At 52.0% G+C, this 27,269-nt stretch overlaps 2 protein-coding genes across 3 annotated transcripts in view; both read left to right on the forward strand.

Annotated features, from left to right (window-relative positions):
• Positions 1-7,413, forward strand: part of Coro1c (coronin 1C) — a 69,192-nt gene extending 61,779 nt beyond the window's left edge. For both annotated transcript variants that reach the window (XM_090320330.1, XM_090320331.1), the window contains exons 7-11: positions 598-702; positions 1,803-1,948; positions 4,133-4,190; positions 4,282-4,527; positions 5,293-7,413. In XM_090320330.1, the coding sequence (XP_090176456.1) occupies positions 598-702; positions 1,803-1,948; positions 4,133-4,190; positions 4,282-4,527; positions 5,293-5,412 (675 nt within the window). In that variant the 3' untranslated portion in view covers positions 5,413-7,413. The remainder of the gene's footprint in view (positions 1-597; positions 703-1,802; positions 1,949-4,132; positions 4,191-4,281; positions 4,528-5,292) is intronic.
• A 9,176-nt stretch (positions 7,414-16,589) lies between these two features.
• Positions 16,590-20,937, forward strand: Selplg (selectin P ligand). Its single transcript, XM_090320068.1, has 3 exons — positions 16,590-16,608; positions 17,306-17,473; positions 19,079-20,937. Exons 1-3 carry the CDS (start codon positions 16,590-16,592, stop codon positions 20,263-20,265), a joined length of 1,374 nt encoding a protein of 457 aa, XP_090176194.1. The 3' UTR covers positions 20,266-20,937.
• Positions 20,938-27,269: the final 6,332 nt, after the last annotated feature.

Below are 27,269 nucleotides of genomic sequence, written 5' to 3' on the forward strand. Positions count from 1 at the left end.
CATGTATTAATATGTTTGTGATCATATATGCATATTATATACTTTGAATAAATTTACCCCCTACAATAGAAACAAGTACTCCTAAAAACAGAGAGTTAGCCACAAAGGAGAAGGGCTCTGTCACCATGTACCCACACTGATGTGTGCATTAATGATGTAATCAGATGTACACGAGGCTCAGTGTGCTTCCTTCCTGGTGTTTACATGTATGAAGATTATGTGTACATTGTTAAAACTTTCGATTACTCTTAGAGAAAGATCTCTCACTTAATCCTTGAATATATAATGAGGTTACAAAATTTGTCTTTTAGATTAGATTATAGGTGGCTCACACAATCTTAGCTTCTGAAGAGGCTGAGATCTAAGGATCTCAGTTTAAAGTCAGCCCCAAAAGCAAAGCCCATGAAACCCTTGTCTCCAATTAACCACCAAAAGGCTGGCAGTGAAGCTGAGGTGCTCAGGTGATAGAGCAATAGCTTTGAGTCAAAAAGCTCAGGGGCAATGAATGGGCCCTGAGTGTGAGCCCTAAGACTAGCACATACACACATAAAGATTGTCCTTTAAAAACATGCACATATGTGTGTATTTTGTTTTCAGAAAAACATGCAAGAACCAATTGCACTTCATGAGATGGACACGAGCAACGGGGTGCTGCTGCCTTTCTATGACCCCGACACCAGCGTCGTGTACCTGTGTGGAAAGGTGGGCTGTGAATCTCATGTCAAGGACCTGCCTGGCCTCCAGGGATGGAGAAGGAACTGTGTTATAGTACTGTTGTAGCTTTTAATTGGTCTGGGAACTTGGTGTATCTCCAGGACTGTTTCAGTGTATTGAGTCTTGCTGGTTGTGCACTAATGGCATCCTGTGCTTGATGCCCTGGCCCAAGCAGAGGTTGGGCCTGGCTGAGATGAGAACAGTTCTGTGCTCACACAGGCAATCTAGGACGTGCTAGGTTCATTTTCACATCCCAGCACTTCACGATTGGGGGTTTAAATCCAAGTTCATATAAGGTGGAAATATACCTTGGGAATTCAGAAAACCACTGATATGTGTTTGGCTTCTTCTCCATTGCTTTAGATCTTTAAATCACTGAAACAAATGGAGGCTGTGGGAAAGAAGAGCTATGTTAAGGCATGGCTCTTTTTGTCTGCCTGTGTGTATGCATATGCACATATGTGTCTTCTCCCCCAGGCAGGGTGGTCCTCAGGGTGCAGGTTGGCATGGATTATGTGACATTTATTTATACTTGCACTAAGACAGGCCTCATACTTTACCTTTCCAAAGAATCTGACCACTGTAAGCAAGATAATCATAGAATTTTCCTCAGTGCAGTGAGGTAGTACTTGTTCTGAAGTTTTAGGCTACTTATCAAAAGGGATATTTCTTAATTAGAAAGCAGTCACCTTCTCTTGCACTCTGGTTGTCTGGTGTTGATGCTCTTGGTCTGTGATCAAATCCTTAGGCCCCAAACTCTACTCCTAGGTCAAGTCAGACAGCCTGCACTGGTTTATAGGGACATCGCTGTTCTTGCCCTAACTTTGACTTGGTTTCTAGACTCAGGAGAAGGAAGAACCCTGAGGAAGCAGCAGAAACCATGCAAATTAATGGCTGCTAAATAGGGGTGGGGAGGGGGGGCAGTCCTCCAGGAAAGAAGCTGTCATGTATGTAGGCAAGCCTCTGGGGGGTGGGGAGCAAGGTCAGCTCCAGAGTCCATCCGGAGATTCCTGGTTATGGAGGAGAGAAGCCTTGCTGAGCGAGGCATGTCTTTAACGGAACCTGGGCCTGCCTCTGGTGTCTTGCAGGGTGACAGCAGTATCCGCTATTTCGAGATCACAGACGAGTCCCCGTATGTTCACTACCTCAACACATTCAGCAGCAAGGAGCCTCAGAGGGGCATGGGTTACATGCCTAAGAGGGGACTGGATGTCAACAAATGTGAGATTGCCAGGTAAAGTGTATTCTAGCTGTTGGTGCTGCTTGTATAGTGAGTGTCAGAACAATATGAATGTCGGTAGTTTCTGGTTTACTAGAGCTTGAACTTAGTCTCACATTCTTGCTGGACTTCCTTCTTTATCATTGCCAGTCCTGGGGCTTGAACTCAGGGCCTGGGCTCTGTCCCCAAGCTACCACTTGAGCCATATCCCCACTTTTGGCTTTTTCTGTTCATGTGGTACTGAGGAATTGAACCCAGAGCTTCATGCATGCTGGGCAAGCCACTAAGCCACATTCCCAGGCCATGGACTTGCTTCTTTATGGCTGGTGCTTTTCCATTTAAGTCATTGACACTAGATAGGCTTTTTGCTGATTATGTTCAGTATGGAATCTGGCAGATTTTCTGCCTAGATTGACTTTGGTCACAGACCTCTGAATCTCAGCTTCCTGAGTAGTTAAGAGTTATAAGTTGTGAGCCACTGGTGCCCAGGACTTTTTTGTTTTCATGGTACTGGGAATTGAACTTGGAGCCTTGAGCCTGATAGGCAGGCATTCTACTGCTGGAGCCACGACTGTAGCCACCACCAGTAATTTTATAATGCCAGGCTTCTGACCTGTGTGTAGCTTGGAATGAATTACTCTCTCTTTCCTGCCCTTACTGCTAGAGTGGAACAGTTCTGTGGCACAGGGAATTAAGTGTATTTCACATTTAATCAATAATGAAAACTTTACTCTTGTCTTGAGAGTGAAGCTATGGCTAGTAGCCTGGTGGCAGGCAGGCTCTGGGGTAGAAACCCAGTGGTTTTCTGTTTTCCTGCCTTTGGGGGAAAGAATCGGATTCCAGCCAGGAGTGTGGCTGCTGTTGTCCTAAAGTAGAAAAGTCAAGGCCCCCACCAGGGGTGTGAGATGGCGGGACTAGTGAGCTTGCTGTCGTAGTCTCTGCCTCCCCCCATAATGCCAGTGGGCTTCCTCCAGAGTGACTTCCCGACACACTGCCCACAGCCACAGCTAACACCACAGCTTTATCACACACCATCCGACACAATCATGTGTGTGATGGGTCGACAGAGAGGCAAGCGTGCTTGAGTACTGGTATGGCACAAAACTATATGAACTCAAAGTGTGCTGTTCTGGTCACATGAAAGAACTGACACTTGCATCTTTAAAAATAATAGGAGAGGGCCGGGAGTTTGGCCTAGTGGTAGAGTGCTTGCCTACCATGCACGAAGACCTGGGTTCGATTCCTTGGTGCCACATCCATAGAAAAAGCCAGAAGTGGTGCTGAGGCTCAAGTGGTAGAGTTCTAGCCTTGAGAAAGTCCAAGGACAGTGCTCAGGCCCTGAGCTCAAGCCCAGGACTAGGAAAAAAAAAAAATGTTTTTAAAAAAAATAATAGGAGGGGCCGGGAGTTTGGCCTAGTGGTTAAAGTGCTTGCCTAGCATGCATGAAGACCCGGGTTCGATTCCTTGGTACCACATACATAGAAAAAAGCCAGAAGTGGTGCTGAGGCTCAAGTGGTAGAGCTCTAGCCTTGAGAAAGTCCAAGGACAGTGCTCAGGCCCTGAGCTTAAGCCCAGGACTGGCAATAAATAAATAAATAATAGGAGAGAATATTTATAAGCCCTTTTTATATTATCATTATAGATGGCTAAGATTGATTGATTGATTGATTGAGGGGTCTTGCTGTGCTGGTATCAAACCAAGATCCTCGAACCACAGCCTTGCAAGTGCTGGACTTATAGTGCGTGTATCACCACATCCAGCTTAATCAGATTTTTTTTTTTAAGTAACCAAAGTAATGAAGGAAAGCTGTCGCCGATAATTAAAATGGTAGTTTTACCCAAATCCACCGAGGTGTGATAGATTCAGTCTTAAGACTGGGGGTGTGCTTCAGTGGTAGAGATCCTGCCTGCCTGTCAAGCATAAGGACCTGGGCTCGAGCCCCAGCACTTCAGGAGGAGCCAGCACCCTGGGCATGGCCCTGTCTCCCACTGTCTAAGGACATGGTGACTTTCCACAAGGGACTCACTGCCATGCTCCTTATCTGTGAAGTAGGACCCTGAGCTTTGCCTCTGCCTGCGTGGTCACATGAGGGGTGGTAAGAAGCGTTTCCTGACTGGGCCGCTGGGGAAAGGTGGTTAAGACGCTGCTCTCTCTTCCCTGTCACTTCATTCGAGGTTGCCTTTCTGTCTCCCTTGAAGGTTCTTCAAGCTCCACGAGAGAAAGTGTGAGCCCGTCATCATGACAGTCCCCAGGAAGGTGGGTACCCACTTCGGGGCAAGACGTTAAAAAACAAAGTAAGCCGACACCTTGTCTTCCTTACTGAAGGGCCCACACGTGTCTCTTTCAGTCGGACCTTTTCCAGGATGACCTGTACCCAGACACAGCGGGGCCGGAAGCTGCGCTGGAGGCAGAAGAGTGGTTCGAGGGGAAGAATGCTGATCCCATCCTCATCTCCTTGAAGCACGGCTACATTCCTGGCAAAAACAGGGATCTCAAAGTGGTCAAGAAGAATATTTTGGACAGCAAGCCCACAGCAAACAAGAAGTGCGACCTGATCAGTGTCCCCAAGAAAACCACAGACACGGCCAGCGTGGTAATTAGACAGCAATGAGCATGCCCTGTGGGCCATGGCCTCAGGAAGGCCACATGCAGAGCATTGTGGGTACTGTCTGAGCTGTGGGTATGGGGGAAAGAGCCCTGGGCATGGATTGGGGCATACAGGAGAGAGCCCTGGGGTGAGAACTGTAGTTAAGAGGAAGTGGTTAGAATTTGGATGTGGCTCTGACAGCAGATTGCATCAGTGGGTGGGGCTGGCAACAAATGACCTGAGCCACAAGCTGAGGCCCAGGACCCCTTCCCCATGCCTGCCCCTGAGGACCTGGTGTGGCTGCTGGGGAGCTGCCATCCCAGGAGAACAGGTGCAGGAGGAGAGGGGTGGGGAGCACGGAGGCCAGGAAGGGTGGAGGGTGGGAAGGTTTCTTTTCCTCCTCAGGTGGGGGTGGAGATGCTCTGGCCTCTGAAAGGCTCCCGCTCCTGCTCCAGCAGAGCTGCTCCTGCGGGATTGTAGGTGGCTGGTCTGAAGGATTGTCTCATCCTGCACTTAGCCACCCCAAGTCCTTGCCTGGGTGGGTAAGGCATAAGCAGGGGACCAGGGGTAGCCCTGAGCTTTCAGAGGGGCTGACAGCATCAGCTATGCCCTCTTGAGGCCCGGATGCCGTGGCTTTGATGCTTTAGCTTGGTGGCTGTGGCTTGCCATCTACAAATAGAAAGTTGCATTGTAAATCCTCGCTGGGACTGTGCTGCAGGAAGCTTGTTCCTTGTTCTGTAGTCACCCCCCTCCTTCTGTTTGTTTGTTTAGCAAAATGAAGCCAAGTTGGATGAGATTTTGAAAGAGATCAAATCGATAAAAGACACAATCTGCAATCAAGATGAGCGCATTTCCAAGTTAGAACAGCAGATGGCGAAGATAGCGGCCTGAAGGCCCCTGACCATGGGAGCCAGGACTTGCTCTGGGTAGCCGGCTGTTGGTGTGGTCCTGGGCGGGCGGGAGGGGAGACACTGCCATCTGGAGACATTCCATTCCGATCTGTCAACCAGCCATAGATAGGCCACATGCCAGTAGGAACTCAATTCCTCTCCTAAATTTGCAAAATCAAGAGCTGAGCTTTTTTTTTTTTTTTTTAATCAGAAAGCTTTTTTGACATGTTAAGTGTTACGTGACTTGTGGAACTTTTTAAAAGACAAACGTGCTACTTTTAAAATCCCCGATCTTCTGAATTTTAGAGAACAAATCAATTCTGATTCAGTGTTGTGCCCAAGTATCTTTTTTTTTTTTTTTAATGACTAGGGACCAATGCCACATTGCTTTTTGTATTTCTTTTTTTTTAATGTTGCCAAAACCAAAAGTAGCTTTTTTTTCTTTGTATTTTGCTACTTTGCAGTATTTGTGTGGGTTTTTTTTTTCTTAATTTGAAAGGGACAGCACTGTGTATGTTTATAAGGAAATGAAGATATTATTTTGTATAAACACTCATCTGAGAACAATCAGCGGAAGCCACATGGTGCGGCTCATTTGCAGCACAAACCTGGTCATTGTAGTGACTATGGAAGGAAGACTTGAAAAAAAAAAATCACGTGGACCACATTACCACCGCATTCTGTCGAGTCTCCTGTTCAAAAAGAGCTCACATCCTGTCTCTCCCTCGCTCTCCTTTCTCTTTTCTAGAAATCGGGTGGGTGTAGCAGAATGGAATATTGCTTGACCCTGTGCTTCAGACGATTATAATCTAACCTAAACTCGCATGCGTTTCTGCGGTTTTGTTACCCACACAGACTGTCGCCTTCATCACGTTGAACATTTCAGCTCAGGCTTGGTCCACACTTGGCCAGGGCGCCCGAGACAGGTGGACACGCATGTTGCTGAGCGTCCCTGCCTGTGGCAGTGGCTTGCCTGGTTCTCGAGTGCAGGGGCCAGAGGGCATGGGGGAAGCCTTTGCCATGTGGTCCTCTCTCTTGCATGATCCCTGCTATCCCCAACACCCACAGAGCTCTTGTCCTTCCTCCTCTTCATCCTGCTCTGACCTCAGGGCTCCCCAGCCAGTCCTGCCTGCCCTCCTGCCTTCTAGCCCTGACCAGGGTCGGCAAGGCGAGGCTCCGGGAACACCACATGTGGAGACTGAAAAGCATGATCTAGAATGAAGCCAGGGCAGGAGTGCAGGACCTCTGATGTCCCTTCGAGCCCTCCACATGGCCGGTGTTCTGTCTGTAGCTCACCTTCTTACCCTAACTGATGACAGAGGACCCTGGTCAGTGCTGCCTGGGCCAGCTGGAGCTTTGTGCCTTTCTGTTCTCACAGTGCATGCATGTGAAGCCAGACTGAAGCAAGGCCCCGCTGTCCTGGGAAGACTGTCTGGGACTGCCATGACCCACGAGGGTGCAGGCGGAGGGTGGCCCCACTGCAGGACCTAGCTGCTGGCAGGGCTCCTGCATTCCTGTCCAGCCACCCCGGGCTCCCCTTCCCCACAGCTTCAGAGCATCTGATGTTCCATGTGGTTTTGTGCATCGTGTGTGTGTGTGTGTGTATGTGTGTATGCGTGTTTAATATGGACGTGGGTATGGTGCGTCATTATTAACACTGCAATGTTGGGGTGAGTTCTTCTGAGATGCAGAAATGTGTTGAGGTTCTGAAAGCAAAATGATGGGGGAAGAACGTTGTGGACACCACAGGGGAATGTGGCTGGCAGAAGGGGGGCGGTGTGCCGGGCCTGTGCTGCCTTCCTGACCACGGCCTCCCTTCACCATGGTCCAGAACTGCCTGGCACTTGCGGATTCTTTCCTGTCTCCACGTCGTGTTCGTCAAGAGTCTTGACAGCCGGACACAGAAGGACAGTGCACACTCCCCGATCGGCTCTTATAGAGCGGCCATAGTGTTCTGTCAAAAACACTTGCTTCCATTTTCAAAGATAAACGATTGATTACAGTGCCGTGTTCCATGTTTCTTTCATAGCCTGCCTCTTCCACCATGACACCTCCGGTTCTCCAAGCGGCTCAAGGTCTCTGCTTTTCAAGGGGACCCTGCCTCCCCCTGTAGAAGCAGCAGCATAACCTGGGGCCCTGAGCAAAGCCTCTGAGCCCCTCCCTTATCTTGGTGACATTCCGTGTGGTTCAGAACACACCTGCGCCTGGCCATGCGGCCAGCCCTCTACGCAAGGCCACTGTGGCTGGCTGCCATGCTTGGCAAGCTTGCTTGCTTCGGTAGCATGAACATCTTACTCCCGTGAACCTGCTGGTCCCCTAGACTTAACCTCTAACTGGATGTCATTGCTAACATTTCAGTGTGATTAGAAATGTCCACTGTTTACCTTCTTCTAAATGTTTATAAACAAGGTAAAGGTTCAAGCCATCTCTTGGAGGGCTTGGCCTGGGCTGCCTGTGTTGGGCAGGCAGGAGGACAAGTGAGCTGCAGACATCTCCAGAGGCCCATGGCCGGGGGGTGGGGGGTCTGTTTACCAGGTCCACGTTTCTGCTTCGGCCACCTGATTCTTTGCCAACAGGCTGGCAGGCCATCATGTTCTCCCTAGACGGCTAGCCAGACCTTGTCTGGGACAACTTCTATTTTTTAAAGAGTTACTTCCTTCACTGTATTTGCTGTTCTGTGCCCAGAAAAAAAGTCTCTGTTGAGTCTTAACCTGTTAACTCTTGGAGTGGCGTTTTCTATTTCTTCTGGTATCTTAAATACCAGAAATTGTCACTGGATCATTGTCAAAGGCACAGCGTTCCTTCAGAGGGGTAGTGTTTGAGTGGTTGTTGACCAAACCCTTTAGTCCCAAATGGAAGTCACTGACTCTTCAGAGTGGCACGTCCTTCACCCCTTGCCAGAGGGATATGTACGATGGCCTGGCTTGCTGGAGGAAGGCCCGCAGACACATCCACATCCATGGTCTTTTTTTTTTTTTTTTTGTCTATCATGGGGCTTGAACTCTGGGCTTGGGCGTGCTGTCCCTGAGGTCTTCAGCTCTACCACCCTACACCTTGAGCCATAGTGCTAGTGGTTAATTGGAGGCAGTCTCATGGGCTTTAGTTCCCGGATGGCTTTCAACTGCAATTCTCAGATCTCAGCCTCCTGAGATCTAGCTACTCCTGCGTAGCTAGGATTACAGGCATGAGCCACTGCACCCAGCCTTATTCCAACCTTTAACCTAACAACTATAATGTTCTAAGTTCTCTATAACTTTTGTATTCCACGGCAGAATTGTTTATTAATATATATTAACAGTAAGCATGTATACACTAAGATAGCCCTAATGAGCCAGTAGCTGAAGGGAAAGGAAACTAGACAAGGGGAGGAGATGGGTAACTCAAACTTACTAGATAGGTGCTTTACCCCTGAGCCATGCTGCCAGCTCTTCCTGTGGTGTGCTTTTTCTTTTTGCTTTTTGAGATGGAGTCAATCTTAAGCAATGGAATAAGTCACAAAAGACACATTAGCCACATTAAAAAAAAAATACACCGATTTCCCCTCCCCAAGGAAAGAGAGCCACAGAAACTGGGAAGTATATACTGTAACCACTATACTAAGGGGACAGAAAATGGCAGTGGATGAAGTCCAGCCTGGAACAGGTGTTCAGGCTAAAGTTTGGGGCCTGAGGACAGAGGATCCAGCTGTCAGCATTGCTACAATCCAAGTAAATTCTGGGGTTCATGGCAGGACCAGAAGTTGGGCCTGAATCACAGGACGTAGTTGCGGGCTCCTTCCTGTCCAGCGGTGTGGCCACTGTAGAGGCAGACAGGTACTTGCACTTCACAGCCTCGGCTTCATGCTGCTTAGATACAGGTTCAAGTGACACACACTGGTCTCCCCAACCTGTCTCTTGCACAAGCAGTAACTTTAGTGCCATGTCAAGGGTGTGCAGCTCAGCAATCAAGTGTCCTGGGTTCCATCCCCAGCACCTTCACACTGAGACTGACACACGGGGTGACAAGGTGGACATTCTCATAGATCTCTGACCTATACTTCCCCTTGTAAGGATGCCAGCCCTGGGCTGTACCGCCTCACAGCTCCATTCTGTCTCCATCCACCTGTTCCTGCCTCTGCTTCCAGAACTCTCTAGAACAATTTCTCAGAAGACCAGCTCTCCCCTGGTCTAGAGGATAAAAAGTGCGACTTAAGAGGTCTGACCACATATCTGGGCACCAGGAGCCCAGGCAAGGTGACAGACAGGACTAGCCATCACAGCCTTGGGACCAAGTCTGCCCTCTTCCCACATTAACCTGAGTACCGCTTTTTTCAGGGTAGGAAATGAAGCTCTTCAGACTTGAGTCACAACAGACACACAGGCGTGCCACAAAGATATACTGGCTGCCTGGCTCTCACGTGGCATGGCTCAGAGCCTATCCAGGTTTTCCTATCCATTCTCCTCACGCTAAATCCATGACCTTGGTGGTGGATCTGGGGGCCTGTGTGCCCTACCCTGTCTCCATTCCCCTGTTTTTCAGGGGTTCCCTCTTCTAGGCTCCTCATTGGTTCCCACCTGCTTCACGAGTATGACTTCTGGTGACTTATGCCTGTCATCCCAGCTACTCGGGAGACTGAGATCTAGCTAAGGATCACAGTTCAAAGCCAGCCTGGACAGGAAAGTCTGTGAGACTCCTATCTATAATTTACCACCAAAAAAGCCAGAAGTGGAGTTGTGGTTCAAGTGGTAGAGCACTAGGTCAGAGATAGCACCTAGCCCCTGAGTTAAAGCCCTAGTACCAGCACAAAGAAAAAAAATATATATATATGTGTGTGTGTGTGTGTGTATATATATATATATATATATCTTCTAGATATGTCAACCCTGGGCTGAGCCAATGAATCCCTTGGTGCCTTCCAGAGATGTTAGATTTTTCCTTTCACAGAGTTTTGGGACAGCTGAGGAAGCTGGGAGCATATGGGGCAGAAGAGAGGTATGCGATGGTACAAGGGCATCTGGGTCTGACTCCCCAACTCTGTGCCTGAAGTCCAGCTGGGTTGAGTTTGTCTGCAGCCCAGTCACCTCCGGTGTGTCGTCTGTAAAGGTCAGACCCAGGGTCCTAGCTGAGATCTGTAATCCCTCTGGCTGCACCACCAGCCACAGGCCCTAGGCCACAGCAGGGCACCACTCATTCAGGACCCTGCTTTGGCTTCCAGCTCTTGTTTGTTTGTTTATTTGGTGGGGTGGGGTTGCTTTTTGGTTTTGGTTTTTGTTTTATCTGTCCTGTGGCTTGAACTCTGGGTGCTGTCTCTGTCTCTGAGATTTTCTGCTCAAGGCTAGGGCTCTAACACTTGGAGCCACAGCTGCACTTCCTGTTTTCTGCTGGTTCGCTGGCGATTAAAAGTCGTACAGACTTCGCGTGCGCCAGCTGGCTTTGAGCCCTGATCCTCAGATCTCTTGTCTCCTGAGTAGCAAAGATTACAGGCCTGAACCATGGGTACCTAGCTGGGGTTTTTTTTCCCCCCCTGTGTTGTTATTGTTTTTCAGTGACAGAATCTTGTCACATAGCCCAGCCCTCTGCCTCAACCTCTGGAGAGCTGGGGTCACAAGCGTGTGTCACATGTTCATTTTTGCTCTCCAGCTTTCTGGGTCTGGGCCCAAGCCCCATGGTGCTCAGGTCTACTCAGGGTGCAGGGAGGACACAAACCCCTGTTCTTTTAACTCTGGACAAACGGTTCTCCCCAGTAACCTAGAAATCAGCGGCCAGTACCACCTGGCAGCCAGAATTGGGCTGAAAAGCACGATGCCCCAAAACTTGGTTCCTGTTTGAAGAGGGGAATCGAATCCTAGGCACAGGGGCCTCAGTGTCCATTTCCCCTTCAAATGACTAAGATCTGCACAGCCATGGCCCCGTCTAACCTGCGCCCCCGGACCTTCACTTTCATAGGAATGGAGGGGAGATGTGGGGGGAGATGTGTATATTTTATTTATTTTTAAATTTTTTTTGCCAGTCCTGGGGATTGAACTCGGGGCCTGAGCTCTGTCCTTGGGCTTTCTCAAGGCTAACATTCTATCACAGCACCACTTCCGGCTTTTTCCATGTATGTGGTATTGAGAAATCAAACCTGGGTCTTTGTGCATGCTAGGCAAGCACTCTACCACTAGGCCAAACTCTCGGCCCCAGGTGGGGATATTTTTAAAGCCCCTGCCCCAGAAAGCCAGGCAGCAGAGCTGGCCCTGGTGAACCTAACTTGACAGTCCAGGCAGCCTGACTTACGCCTGGCTTCTAAACGCCCAGGGTTCCCAGGCTAGCCCATGGCAGAGCAGAGAAGGAAAACAGATACCCGACTGGTTATGTGGTTGGCTGTGTGGGGCTCTATTTCTAGTTACCAACTGTTAAATTGATTGGCTCCTTCTGATTGGTGGAGCCTAAGTTCTGTTTTTCTTTTAAATGAGGCCCAAGAAACGGTGTAGGTTTTGTTTATGTGTGTGAGTTAAGCAAGGTGTAGTGTGCTCAGGAATCCTTCAGCCCTGCTCTCCTTATTTTCCTTATTTGCTTTAACATGGAGGAATTTCAGTTTAATGTCTCGATGGGTACTGGTGGTTCACATCTATAATCCTAGTTACTCAGGAGGCTGAGCTCTGAGGGTTGTGATTTGAAGCCAACCTAGACAGGAAACTCGGTAAGACTCTTATCTCCAATAAACTACTCAGAAAAAGCTGAAAATGGCACTGTGGCTCAAGTAGTAGAGCACTAGACTTGAGCAAAAAGAAGCTCAGCTCCTGAGTTCAAGCCCCAGGACCAGCAAAATAAAAATATAAATAATTAAAAAAGTCTTCATCAAGGGAGATTCCCATAGTATGGGATTTCCCTGTCTCTGTCTGTCTGTCTCTCTGTGTCCCTCTGTGTGTCTCTGTCTCTGTTTCTCTCTCTTTCTCTTTCTTCCTCTCTCCCTCCCTCCCTGTGGTGGTTCTGGGGCTTGAACTTAGAGCCTGGGCACGGTTCTTGGGCTTTCTCAAGGCTAGGCCTCTACTACTTGAGTCAGAGCACCACTTCTGGCTTTTTCTGTATATGTGGTACTGAGGAATTGAACCCAGGGCTTTGTGTATGCTAGGCAAGCATTCTACATAGGCCACATTGGTTGTTTTGAGATAGAGTCTCGCTTTACACCCAGGCTAGGCTGCAATCCTCCTACTTCTGCTTCCCCCATGGTGGAATGACAGGTGTGTACCACTGTGTGCAGTCATTGTTGAGATGCAGTTTCCAAGACAACTTCTCTTTTTATTTATTTCTGTTTTGGTGCTGGTACTGGCACTGGAACTCAGAGACTTGAGTTCTTGCTTGCTCGCTCAAGGCCTGTTGAGCCACACCTCCCACGTGGCTGGGATTACAGGTGTGACCTCCCCCCCGTGCCGGGCTGCATTTCTAGAAGGAGAAATCCACTCACGCGAAACGCTCTGGTCTCACAGGCGCTGTGGTTTCACGGTCTTTACAGTGAATTTGCGGTCCCCTCAAAGACCAATCCAGAGGCTCACATCTGTCCTGAAGCTGAGAACTGTCCTGTCCCTTATATGAAGAGAGAAGCAGCTGGGCTGGGGTGCAGCTCAGACTTAGGGGCTGCCTGGCACACATGAGAGTCCAGGTTCATCCCCTGCAGCCCCAAATAGCAGTAGTAGTGGCAATAATAATAACAACAACAATAACAGTAACAATAATAATAACAACAGTGTAAAGTCTGCTAGTAAGAATAGTCATTGTCACTTTCTCTGCAGCCAGCCTTCATACTTCACAGTCTGGGAGTAAAGAGGAGCAAGGGCCTGGGTTCCAGTCCTGTCTCTGTCTCTGCTTATTCACTGTTTTGGGTTTTTTTTAATCTTTTTTATTTTATTTATTTATTTTTTTGCCAGTCCTGGGCTTGAGCTCAGGGCCTGAGCACTGTCCTTGGACTTTCTCAAGGCTAGAGCTCTACCACTTGAGCCTCAGCACCACTTCCGGCTTTTTTCTATATGTGGTACCGAGGAATCAAACCCGGGTCTTCATGCATGCTAGGCAAGCACTTTAACCACTAGGCCAAACTCCCAGCCCCTTTTTGTTTGTTTTTGAACTCAGTGTCCAGGCGCTGTCCCTGAGCTTTTTGGCTCAAAGCTGGCTCTCTACCACTTTGTGCCACTCTACTTCTGCCTTTTTGGTGGTTAATTGGAGATAAGAGTCTCATGGACTTTCCTGCCCAGGCTGGCTTTGAACTGTGGTCCTCAGATCAGCCTCCTGAATAGCTGGGATTACAGATGTGAGCTGCCAGCACCCAACTGGGTTTTATTTTAAAAATGAGCTGTGGGGCTGGGAGTTTGGCCTAGTGGTAGAGTGCTTGCCTAGCATGCACAAAGACTGGAGTTCTATTCCTCGGTACCACATACATAGAAAAAAGCCGGAAGTGGTGCTGAGGCTCAAGTGGTAGAGCTCTAGCCTTGAAAAAGCCCAAGGACAGTGCTCAGGACTGACAAAAATAAAAAAAAAAGAGCTGTGTGCAGTAGAGTGCAGCCTTCTGTGTAGGGTCCTGGTCCCTGGACTTGGGCAAGGCCTGTGGGCAGTCTGGGTCTCATCTTCCCTTCAGAGCCTGTTCTGTGAGTTCTCAGGCCTGGCAGCCTTTGGCCTGCCCTCACCCCAACTCGTCTCCCCTCCTTTCTTCTTCCATGCTCACCCCAGAGTGACAGGCTTGCCACACTGGCTGTTGCAATGGCTGCCTTCTGGTTTACTTGCTAACCTGCCTCCCTGCAGGGTGGTGGGAGGATGCAGGGAATCCCTGAGTGAGGCCTCCAGTCTCCATGTGTCTAGCCTGGGGTAGCAGAGGTGACCAGGGGACCAAATTAGGATGAATAAATGCCATGGGCAGATGTCAGCTTAGCCTATGGGATCGGGGGTGTGTGTGTGTGTGTGTGTGTGTGTGTGTGTGTGTGTGTGTGTGTGTGTGTGTGTGTGTGTGTACGTGATGGGATTTAGACTTGCTACATAGTTTTTGCTTGATACCAGTTCTAGGCCTAGCTTCTAGCCTCTCTTGTATCACTGGAATTATAGGTGGATACTACCATGCCCAGCTTGTAAGCTGAGATGAGGTTAACATTTTGCCAGGCTGATGGTAGCTCAGATGTTTCCCATCTCTACTTCCCTAGTAACTGGGGTTCTGAGGGTAAGTCACGGTACCTCCCGACGCCCAGGGAACCTCTTGATTGCTGATCCAGGACCTTGGTGAACCCAGAGATGATGTGTGAACCCCACAAAACTCTGTGCTTTGTGTTTCCTATTTCCTGCTCAATTCTGGGTGAAACGTGCAACCCGTCCCCCTTTTCCAGGCAAGGGTCCCCTTCACACCCTACTGTGCCCTGACTGCTGAGTAATTCTGTGGCCTTTCTGGGGTTGGGTGGGGAGTGTTCCATTTATTGGATCCTCCGCAACCAGAGCCCCCTGCCCTAGATGGTTTCTAGATTGTTCTTGGTGTTTTCAATGTTACTGAACCCAAGAGGGATGGCTGGCCAGACAGGTGTCTGTCTGTCTGCCTCACAGCCACCCTTCTTGATTAACCTTGTTAAACCCAAACTGTCACAAACAAGGGGGTGTGGGCTGTCACGTGGCCAGCCTGAGTAACCACATTCTCGCTTCCTTCTTCCACATACTGCTGTTGGGGGTTGGCGAATCTGGAGCCACGGGTGTGGGGGGGTGGCTGGCGGTGCCACACAGTGGCTCAGCAGTGTGAGTGGGGGGTCCGTGTCACTGAAGCAGAGTCCTCTGTGGGCCCCGTGAGACTGCTGTCCCCGGCTTGACCCAGTACGGTGAGTGCCACTCTGCAAACCACAGAGAGCGCTGGGGACTGTGGGGTTCCGGGGCCTGAGCCTCCAGGCTGGGAGCAGGCCCAGGGCGGGAAGGCTGGGGCCCCAAAGCTCTGCCCCAGCGGAGGCTGGCTTTGCCCTTTCTGGAGGGTGTGGATTTCTTTGTCCCTGGGAGGCCTGGGGCCACTCCCAGAGGAGCTTCTGATCATGGGGGCCGCAAGGGCTCAGGCCCACCCCCAGAAGCATCCCATCCCTTCCTTTCAGGCAGGGGAAACTCCAACCCCAAAAGGGGATGCCATTGATTATTATTATTGAGGGGCAGAGCTGAGAATCCATCTGCCCCATTCTAGAGAAGGGGGGGCGTTGTCTTGAACTTGCCTCTATTATGGAGCCATGAAAATGCCACTCTTGGATCCTTTTTTCTTGTGTTTTAAATTTTGTGTCTTTGAGGTGAGGTCCTTCTGGGTTAGCCCAGGCTGTCTATACAGCCACTAAGAGCTGCCCGCCTTGGCCTCCCTGGTGACTGGCATTATGCGTGTGCATGAGCGTACCCGGCTGCCACCGGCGTTTTTAATCAGATGGAGTAAAGGGCACGGTGTGTGACAAAAATCGTTGAAAAAGTAGATCTAGGGAGAGTCCAAGGTGTGATTCAGTGGTACAGTGCCTGCCTAGCAAGTGTGGGGCTGTGAGTTCAAACCCAAGTGCCAACAACAAGGGGGGAAAAAAAAGTTAGATTTAGGATACTCATTGTGATCAAATACAAATGCTAGTAAAAACCAAATGATAATTTGACTATTGTTCATTTGGGCTTGGCATATTTTCCGGGCAATAAAGGATGGAGGGGAGAGAAGCTGAGAGGCAAGCAACCTCCCTAAACCCCCGCATAGACAGATTCATTGTTTGGGTGCTTCCCTGCTGAGCCATGCCCCCAGCCCTTCCCTCTCAGGATGGGATCTGGACTTGAAGGCCCAGGGCTGGGCCTGTCAGCGGGCTGGGGCTGGGGCCTCCCTGGGGGCTACTCCAGTGATGGGGGGAGCAGCCACACCCCGCCAGCCATGGCTGGAAAGCAGGGGTGAAACTCTTGACAACACAGCATAAGGCTGTCTGGGAATCCAGGTCTAGGCCTGAGTGGGGTCTTCCCTGGGGCTGGGGAAGTGGGGGGGGGGGTCCTCTAAGCATCCCAGGAGGGGTGGCAGGGCTATTTGACCAGGAGAAACTGAGGGATCCCCAGAGAACAGCAGCTCCTCAGGGCATCGCGGTGCTAGGAGAGGGCTGAGCTGGAATAAGATGCCATCTATGCCAGTGTGGTACCTGATGGGGGCCCACGGACACGGGCCGGGCAGGAGGGTAGCCAGGGGCTGAGCTGGAAGGAGCTGGCATGGCTGCGTTGCCCGCAGGCATGTGGCTCACCTATAGGCTTAGGCCACACCCTGAGACCTGACAAGCAAAACGAGGCTCCCGGGGTGGGGGCCAGGAGGAGAACCCCCAAACTCACCACTGAACACAGTGGTCTGTGGCCAAGCCAAGGGTTGCAAGAGGCTCAGCAGAGATAGAGATGGGGCAGGGCAGCTCTGCTGCAGCTCTGCTACAGCTCTGCAACAGGCTGGGGGTGAACCTCTGGGGGTGTTGGAAGCCACCCCCCCACAGAGGCCCTGCTCTCCACAAGCCTGTAGTGTGGGGGGTGGGGACAGTAAGGGACAGGCTGCCCTGTGCCCACATGCCACACCCACGGCAGGATGGCTGAGGTGGCATCTCCATGCCCTCCCTGAGGCTTCACTTTCCTCTGCTCCTCTGCCCACACCCCAGAAGAGGACACCCCCCCCCCAGATAAAGTGTCCCCTGCTCTGGAAGCCCACCCCGGGGACCTTCCCAGCAGCAGCCTCCTCCCCCGCCCCCCAGAGTGTCCCATTCCACAGAGGGGGTTCAGAGAGGGGCTCAGGGGTGATGGTGGGTGCCAGGCTGGGGTGACTGTGCTTGGGGAGTGTGGGTGCTCTAGGCCACAGGGTCTCTGAAGAGGGGGACACCTCCAGAACCTGCTCTGCCCCCACTGAAGCTGGGCGGGTCCCTGACTCTTCCTTGTGCCTCCCCACCCAGAAACACCCCAGCTCCTCCCCTTCCCCTGCTTCCAGGAAGTGGCCAGGGCTCTGCCTGCCGGGAACCGAGCTGCCCAAGTCGGGCAGTGGGTAGGCACAGTGGGCAAATGTGGCTCTGGGGTGACGGCTTCTTCCTGCAGCCCCTTCCTCCAAGGAAAGCAGGGCCAAAGTGAGGGTCTGGCTCTCCTCCCTGCCCCCCCACAAGAGGGCTCGTCTGCAGGCCGGAGGAGTGGGGGGGGGGGCGTCTGTCATCCTGAAGGCTGAAGGTGTCAGGGACTCTCACATAGGTGTGTCTGTGTTGGTGTTGCTGAGTGTGTGCATGTGTGTGTTCTGGTTCGGGGGCAGCTTGAACTCAGGGCCTGGTGCTCTCAGCCTCCTGAGTAAGCTAGGATTGTAGAAATGTGCCACAAGTGCCTGAATGCCTGGCACAATTTTTTTCCTCAGTCCTGGGGCTTGAACTCTGGGCCTGAGTGCTGTCCCTGGGCTCCTTTTGTTCAAGGCTAGTGATGTACCACTTGAACCACAGCACTACTTCTGGCTTTTTCTGAGTAGTTTATGCGTCTCCTGGACTTTTCTGCCTACGGGCGTGAGCCACTGGCACCTGGTGGCACTACATAGATAGACATACACACAATTACACATATAAACACATATATACACATGCACAGAAATATACATATATACACATATATGCACACACACAAATATACATATATACACATACACACAAATATACATGTATACACATATATACACATACACACAATTATACATATATACATATATATATGCACACAATTATACATAAAACACATATATACACATGCACACAATTATACATATAAACACATATATACACATGCACACAAATATACATATAAACACATATATACACATGCACACAAATATACATATAAATACATATATACACATGCACACAAATATACATATATACACATACACACAAATATACATATATACACATATATACACATGCACACAAATATACATATAAACACATATATACACATACACACAATTACACATATAAACACATATAAATATATACACACACAAATATACATATGAACACATATATACACATGCACAAATATACATATATGCACATACACACAAATATACATATATACATATACACCCAAATGTACATATACACATATATACACATGCACACAAATATACATATAAACACATATATACACATACACACAATTACACATATAAACACCTATACACACATATATACATACACACAAATATACATATGAACACATATATACACGTGCACAAATATACATATATGCACATACACACAAATATACATGTATATACATGCACACATATACGTATACACACATATATACATATATGTGTATATGTAGATTTTTTCAATGGCAAAAGAAGGCATAACTGGGAACGTGATCTAGTGGTAGAGTGCTTGTCTAGCATGCACGAAGACCCAGGTTCGATTCCTTGGTACCACATACATAGAAAAAAGCCGGAAGTGGTGCTGAGGCTCAAGTGGTAGAGCTCTAGCCTTGAGAAAAATCCAAGGACAGTGCTCAGGCCATGAGCTCAAGCCCAGGACTGGCCAAAAAAAAAAAAAAAAGAAAGAAAAAGAAGGCTGGCCTGGCATGTGCTGGGGTCCGCAGTCCTGGCTAATGCCAGAGTATTCCCTGTCCCCCGGACCAGAGCTGGGTGGCACGTGAGGTCCTTGATGGAGCCGCGGTGATGCTGTCCCTGTGTCCCTCAGGTACCATGCTCCCACCGCTCCTGCTGCTGCTGCTGGCCCTGCTGGGGGAGCCCTGGAGGAACGGAGCCGAGGCGGGCCTGGGCCCTGCTCCTTTCCGGGCCCGGAGACAGGTGCCCGTGGACGATGATGACCTGTACGAAGATTACAACCCAGAAGGCACGGACCTGCCCGAAACACTGAACTCCACCAGGGACCTGGGAGCAGACGTGGAGCCCCTGCACGCCGTGACCACGCTCGGGCAGAGGGCTTCTGCAGAACCCGGAACCCCTGAGCTCCCCACCGTGGACACTGCCACTAAGAAGGCTGTGGGCCCCCCTACAGGACCCAGTGCAGGAGGGACACCGTGGAGGCCAGTCTCAGCGGAGGTGACCACAGAACCGACAACTACGATTGTTTCCACTGTGGCAGCTCTATCCACACATGAGATCCTGTCCACGGGACAAGCGGCCACGGAAACAGAGACCAAACAACCAGCATCCGTGGAAACACAAACCATGCTACTGGCAGCCACAGAGGCAGGGACGATACAACCAGCAGCCATGGAAGCAAAGGCCACACGACCAGCAGCCACGGAAACAGGGGCCCTACAACCTTCCGCCACGGAGGCAAAAACCACATGGCTAGCGGCCACAGAGGTCCTGACGGTGAAGCCCACGCTCGCAGAGGCTGTGTCCACAGAGCCCACTGCCACCGTGGTGCTGTCCCTGGAGCCACTCACCACCACGTCTCAGTCCACAGAACCCCCTGCCACCATCACCGTGGTCCTCAGGGAGAAGGGTGTGCCCCAGAACACCGTGGAGGCCGCCAACAACTTACCTGGCATGGACAGGAAGGCCGGGCAGGTTGTCCCACTTGCGAGCTCCGTGGCCCCCAGCCCCACGGGGGCGTCGGAACGCATCCCCGTGAGGCAGTGCCTGCTGGCCATTCTCATCCTGGCCCTCGTGGCCACCGTGTTCCTCGTGTGCACCGTGGTGCTGGCCGTCCGCCTCTCCCGCCAGAGCCACACGTACCCCGTGCGCAGTTACTCGCCCACGGAGATGGTCTGTATCTCGTCCCTGCTCCCTGACGCGGCCGAGGGGGGCCCCACCGTGGCCAATGGGGGGCTGCCCAAGAGCCAGCGCCCGAAGGCCCAGGCCCTCGAGGACCACGACGGGGACGACCTCACCCTGCACAGCTTCCTCCCGTAACTCCCCTTCCATTGGCCTTGGTGGCCAGGCCACAGGGAGGGAAAGCCACAGGTCTGGGCTTCCCTGGTGACTCCTGGCCCCCAGGGATCCCAGGAAAAGGTCCTTGATTGTCCTAGGCAGAGACAAAGATCGCGCCAGCCCTGTGGGACTGGCCCGCAAAGTTACCTCCTTCTCTTACCTGCCCCTCGGCCTGCGGGAGGCCATGTTGTCTGGACAGGCCCTTTCCCTCTTTCTGTCGGCTCTGGTCTCCCTGTGGCACCTCATGCCTGCTGTCACTTCCCTCCTTGCCGTGGTCTCCGGGAAGAAGGAAGGGGGAGGTGTGCAGGAGGATTCCCGCGGCCATGTCCTGCTCTTCTACGGGTCCCAGGGGCAGCTGGGGTTTTTCTGAGTGGCCCGGGATAAGCGTTCAGCCAGGAAGGGTCGGTGGGTTTGGGGGAGGCCTTCCTTTGGGATCAGGTGGACCTTTGAGCTTCTATCTGGTGACAGAATGACCCCATCCAGCCCTCGGGGGACCCTGGCCTTATGTGTCCACAATCCCCTTCCCCCCAGGTCTGGCCCGGCACAGCAGCCGTCATGGTGTCGTGAGCTATTGGAGTGGGTAGACTTCCAGGGGAGGGAAATCGATTCCTTCAGGAGATTCGTCAGAGCCCGGGGCCTCCTGCAGTGCATTTTTGTTTTGTTTTGGGGGGGTCCAGAGGCTTGGACACAAGGCCTGGACTCTGTCCCAGGGCCTCCCTGTGCTCAAGGCTGGCCCTCTACCACTTGAGCCACAGTGCCACTTGTGGCTTTTTTCTGAGTGGTTTGTTGGAGATAAGAGTCTCACAGACTTTCCTGCCCCGGCTGGCTTTACACTGTGATCCCCAGCTCTCAGCCAGTGAGTAGCTAGGATGACAGGCGTGAGCCACCACGCCAGCAGCTTGCAGAAGGTTTCGTAGAAGGTATTGGTGGTTTAAGAAAAACAGAATCCAGAGCATGCAAGATTAAAAAAAAACAAAAACCATTGCCATCTTCCCTAGTTCTGCACAATCTTAGGTGCATGCTGGGAGGGGAGGGGCAGCTAGGGAAGCACCCAAGACAGCTATAGTCTCAGGTCTGTATACCTGGTAGGTCTTCTCTGATTGGTTGTTATTTTCATAGGGTGTGACTAACCAGCACACAGCCCACCGTATAAAACCCCCTAGACTCCACCATGGGAAGAACAGCCATAGCCTTTAAGTGAGTCACTTCTGTCCTGTGTAAAGTTCTTCCCATTTGCCCTTGGTTGTGAGTTTGTAAGGGGAGGGTTATGTTCAACTGGACCCCCTCCAACCCACGATCCAGCTCTGGGCCATAGAATTAGATTCCCCAGTTTAGACAAACTCACCTCTACTCCCCACTAACGCCCAGGAGAATCTCCTCACATCCTTCATACCTTCTGTGACGCATCCCGAGGGGCTGTCGTGGAAAGTTTGGGGCCAACTTTCTTCTTAATGGGCCAGGCAATGACTATTTCAGGCTGTGCATAACACATGGTCTAACTTTCCACTCTTTAGTCTCAGAGCCCTGGATAAACAAACTGGCATGGCTGTGTTCTAATAAAACTTTATTTACAAACAGGCTGGATGGAACTCTGTGAGTGCTGATTCCTGATTTCAGCATAAGGTGGCCAGCTGTTCTAGCTGACCTGAACGCTCTGACGTTAGCACCCCGAAACTTGTATCTGAAGCAGCTTCCCCCCCCCACAAACAGGACTGCTGGCTCCTACTTAGGGAACACACACCAGGCACATGCACAACCTGACCCCCAAACCACCTCCACCCTTTCAGGGACAGAACAGAGAACCAACGCTGCGAAGCTGGGTGCTTCGGGCTGAGCACAGCAGACTCGACCTAGGACCAGCTGGCTGCCTCCGGAGACAGGAAGAAAGGGCCGCTCTAAGCAAGCACTGTCTTGTCTGCTAGGAGAATAAAATTCACCTCTTCTAGAAAATACCTCCCATTGGGAGAGGGTAAAGGACCTTCCACGCTCACTCTCTGGTCTGGTCTTCCATTGGAGTTCCAAAAGGAGGCTGAGTGTTGAGAATTTTTTTTTAATCAAGGAGCCCAAGGACCCCAATAGGGTGGCAGATCCAGGGGCTGAGGACTCAATAGAGTCTCTGAGCAGATCCCCAAGGCTCTGTCCCCCTTTCCCTGAGGGATTCTGAGGGCTGAGGCCAAAGGATGCTTTGTGACTGCTGTCTGGTTTTCCACCTGCTGGGGGAGGGGACCAAGTCCACAGAGCCACCAGGGGGCGCCCGCCACCAGCTCCTGGAGCCCTCAGGGGCTCTGGCCTCCTGTCTTGGCTTGGAAGAGAGGGGAGGGAGAGGAAGAAGAGGAAGGGAGGGGAGGAAGGGAGGGAAAAAGGGAGGGGAGAAGGAAGGAGATGGAGGAAGGAAAGGAGGAAGAAATAGGAGGGGAGGGAGAAAAGGCGGGAGGAAGGGAGGCAGGAAAATAGGCAGGAAGTGGGGCAGATGGCTGGTGAGCTGGAATTCCACCCCCACCCCAGGCCCCATTTCATATCTGAGTCTACTAAGGCTCAGAGAGGTTGTAGGACTTGCTGTAGCCACACAGCTTGACGTCACAGATGCGGGATTCAACTCCTTTGCCAACTGTGAATGACCAGAGAGCGCAGCTCCTGGCAGATGGACTGGCAGCTTTCCAAACTGCCAAGAACTCTGCCAGCTGCAGAACTCCTCCCTGGAAATGTCTCTCAGCCTATGTCAGCTCCACTTTGGTCGGGGGAGGCTGTGCCGTTCTGGGACATAGCCACTGGACATTGCCTGTCCATGGTACCCACTGAGTGCTTTTCAGTTTCATGGGACCAGAGAAGCCACTGGTTCCTGCCAGGCCTGGCCAGGCTCTGGTATATCTTCCTCCTGAAGGAAAAACTCCAAGTGTTTGTGTGGGGGGGTGGGAGAGATTGTCCCTTCCCAGGGGGGTGAGAGGGTTAAAGAGATAGACGTGGAAAACACGGGGCACAATGCCCAGGAGAGGTAAAGATTCAGGCTACAAAGACTGATTTTTATTTTATTTTATTTGTTGGGCATGGGGCTTGAACTTGGGGCCTGGGTGCTGTCTGTGAGCTCTTTTTGCTCAGGGATCGCGTTCTACCATTTTGAGCCACAGTGCCACACTTCCAGTTTCCTGGTGGTTCATTGGAGATACGCGTCTCAAAGGACTTTCCAGCTTTGAACTGCTATCCTCAGATTTCAGCCTCCCGGGTAGCTAGGATTACAGGTGTGAGCCACCATCATCCAGCAGCTACAACGAATAAATAAATTTTAAAAAAAGGACCAGTTGTTCAGGAGGCTAAGAAAGGAGGCTCGCGGTTCAAAGGTAGGCCAGCCAAGAAGAGATGTTTGAGAGAACTTTTCTCATCTCCCACCTCAGCTGGAAACAGTGGCAGGTGCCTGTTGCCTTAGCCACCACAGACAGGTGAGTCTGAGACTGGAAGGATGGCCTGGGGGGTTCAGATCCCAGCTTCATCTCCCCAAAAGAACTGGGTGGAATACACCACACTATTGGGAGAGTGTGGCATTATGGGCAAACTAGATTTACTGCTTTCCGCTTTTCTGAGATCCTCATATTCCTCACTGGACAAAGTAAAATGGTGTGAGGAAATTGGGGACAGGAAGGGGGCAAGGGGGACCCCTGAGCTGGTAAAACCCCTGCCCTGTGGTTAACATCGCTCGAATGGAAAAGCCCTGTGCTAGTGGCCTCACCTGCTTTGTGCCAGGATAGCCTGGGGGCCATGCGGTGTTTGCACTGTGTGGAAGGACAGGGCCACTGGCTGGGTGGTTGTGAGTGCACAGCACACAGTAGGGACTCAGGAGACCACGCGGCAAGCCCAGTGGAGGGGTTGAGTGGGACCTGGGATTGAAGACTCGCTGTCCTGTCACCGGGTTCAAATCCTGACCCTGACTGGCTCAGCTAGGCAGTGACTGGGGGGGGGGTTAGAGTAGGCGCTGCCTGGTGCCCTGTGGATCCAGTTAGTGCCCCCGGCTCGTGGGGCAGGGGGGCCGTCCAGGGGTGCCCTGTGTCCCCGCAGCTCTGTCTGCCCCGCCCTGCTGAAGGCTTTGTGTTTTGGCCTAAAATTAGCTCACAAATTCCTTGCCTGCCTGGCCGCAGCTTTCAACGGATAATTGAAACCAGATGTTTCCAGCTGTTCCCCCCTCCCCCCCAAGAGAAGCCAAAACTCAAGATGGCCACACTGCTGGGTGGAGGGGGTCCCCCCGAGGCGGGATGCCTTGCTAAATGGAGGGGTGCCCCTGTCCAGCCAGGCCTGCCACCTGCCCACCATCTGCCCTCCCCTCCCCTCCCCTGGCCTTGCAGAGTCCTGGCCTGGCCTGACGTCTGTGTGATGACGTCCCCAGTCCCCTGGTCATGGTGTCACACCACCACTGCATTGGGCATTGTGGCTGGCTGCTGTTCTTTCCAGTGGGGCTCAGAGGCCCGCTACTGTGGAATGGTAGCCCACCCCACGTCCCTAGAGGGTGGCAGCCTCTGCTCCTGGCTCTGCCCCCTGCTCTGGCTGTCGGGTGTCTGGGCAGGGCCCAGGGCAGACACTGGCTGGCTGGCTTGGTAGCAGCACACAGGAGTTTCTGGCTCAGCTGGCTCAGAAATCTGAGGTCTGTGTGGAGTCAGCGCCATTGTCTATGGGGAGGGGTAGGCAAGAGGGAGGGGGGAGAGAGGAAGAGGGGAGAAGAGGGGAGGGTTGGGCAACAGGGGAGAAGAGGGAGAGGAGGTGGGAAAGGGGAGAGGAGAGGGAAGAGAGGAAGGAAGTAGAGGGGACAGGAAGAGGGGAGGGAAAGGGGAGAGGAGGGAGAAAAAGGGGGAGGAAGGGGAGAAACAAGCAAGAGGGGAAGAAGGAGGGGGAGGGGAAAGGGAGAGCGGGGAGGAGAGGGGAGGGAAGGAGGGGGGGGGAAGGAGGGCGAAGACCTTGGTGAGAGGAGGGAAGACAAGGTAGGGGAGAGGCTCACCATTGTGTGAGAAGTGGGGTGACCAGAGCCCCCAGAGTTCAGCTCTAATCCCTGCCCTGCTCAAGCTCAGCTGGCTGGGCACCGTCCCTGTCTCTGGTGTCATCTGCCCTGGCCAGGGCGGCTGTGGGGAGGGGGTGGCAGAGGCCAGGCCTGGAGAGGTGCAGCCACGATGGCTGGCTCCCACTCGTGCCACAGATGTGGGCGCTGAGGAGGAACAGTGCAGCTGCAGGGAGACCCAGAGAGCCTCGGGCCGCGGGCCTCCTCCCCGGGGAGGAAGGTGACATTCTCAAAAAAAAAAAAAAAAAAAGCCGCATGCCCATGCCTGAATGCACACGCGCACATGCACACGTGCACATGCACACGCACACATGCATGCACACCCTGTGCATGCACCCCAAAGCCACTGCCCAGGTGGGTACCACCCACTTCCTGCTCTAGAACCTTCCATGGGCCCCTGTCCAGCCAGCACCTCCTTCAGGTGACAGCTCCTGTCACTTCTGACCCGGTAGCTGAGTGTGACCTAATGCCTCATGAAAATGGAACCATGCCGAGGGCACTTGAGCTTTGACGTGGCATGGTGCACGCGGGACCTACTGTATCTGTGTCCCTTCCACCCAGAGACAGCCTTGGTAGTAGGTGGGAATTCTTGACATAAAAGGAAACTATACTGAGAATCACAGAATGTCAGAGAATAGAGAAACTGTCATTGAGCCTTCCCAGCCTAAGAAGGGAAACTGAGGCTCAGCCTCCCCCCCTGGGTGAAACAGCCCAGAACCCAGTCTTGTCTTCCCAGAGCAGGTCTCAGGTCAGCTCTTTCCTGCCCCAGGGCCTTTGCACCTATTCTTCCTTTGATCTAGAAGCTCCTCCTTCTGCTTGTGGCACTGAGTTCAGCCCCTCTCCAAAGAGATCACCCCACACTCCCAGCTGCTAAAACAGCTGCCTTTGTCCCAATCCAAGCTACTCCATCTCCTTGGCCTTTCTATTTCCTCCACATCAACTCAGTATTGATGACCTTCCTGGTGGATCTGTCCTCTGCATCTAATCCCACTACCAGACTGGCCTCAGTTTCCCTCTCTATAACCCAGCAAGGCTGCAGGGATTGGCCAGAGGGTGGACATTTGTTGAGGAGGTGCCAGGTCAGAAAAGGTCCTGATTTTGGTCTCAAGATGCTCACAGTCTTTAGACTCATATAAAGAAACCACTCAGTAAAACAGTGGGGAAACTGAGGCCCAGGAAGGTTTCACAGCTCACCCACAGCTCTGATCTGTCTGGAGGAGAGGCCACTTTCCTGGTGTCCCTCGGCCAGCCAGGCCCAGGCCTTGATGGCCACACAGTCCAAGCCTCTCTAGCCACAAGAGAGGCCTGGTTATTTTTGCCCATGGAGGGCGGGGGGACTGTGTCATTAGAAGTGGCTTTGGAGCCACAAATGTCCTAGGCTCGTAGTGGGCAAAGCCTGGGCCAGCCCCAGGCTCAGCCCCAAGCTGGGGGACTTTCTCCCCAGCCCCCCCCACACCCCAACTGCTCCACAGGGCGGGGCCATGGCCACTAATTACAGTGGACACAGGGCGGGGCTCCCGGTGTCCTCAGGCTGGGTGCCTGAGGGCTTGGCACCGAGGCATGCCTCTGAAATTACAGGTTGCAAGTGCCACAGGCCTGCTCAAACTCCTGGGAAGACCTAGGCCAGGCCCCACACATGTCCCAGAGAACACGTGGACTGTGGGATATTGAGAAGGACCCGGCTCAGCTGCAAAGCCTGCAGGCCTGGCTCACCCACCCCTGAAGGGCAGAATCCACTTTTCTCTCTGTGTGCGTGTGTGTGTATGTGTGTGTGTGTGTGCATGTGTGTGCGTGCACGCTGGTCCTGGAGTTTGAACTCAGAGCCTCAGCACCATCTCTGAGTCTGTGCTCAAGGCTGATGCACTACCACTTGAGCTACAGCACCGCTTCCAGCTTTTTCTGTGATCAATTGGAATTAAGAGCCTCATGGACTTTCCTGCCCAGGCTGGCT

Source organism: Megascapheus bottae, chromosome 28 (assembly GCF_031878675.1).
Source record: "Megascapheus bottae isolate mThoBot1 chromosome 28, mThoBot2.hap1, whole genome shotgun sequence".
In the NCBI taxonomy this organism is placed as follows: domain Eukaryota; kingdom Metazoa; phylum Chordata; class Mammalia; order Rodentia; family Geomyidae; genus Megascapheus; species Megascapheus bottae.

Bases quoted from the DNA above. Each gene is read 5' to 3' on its own strand.
- Selplg (XM_090320068.1), top strand. The intron at 17,474-19,078 runs GTGAGGGTCTGG...TGTGTCCCTCAG, and splicing joins CCAAGGAAAGCAGGGCCAAA to GTACCATGCTCCCACCGCTC.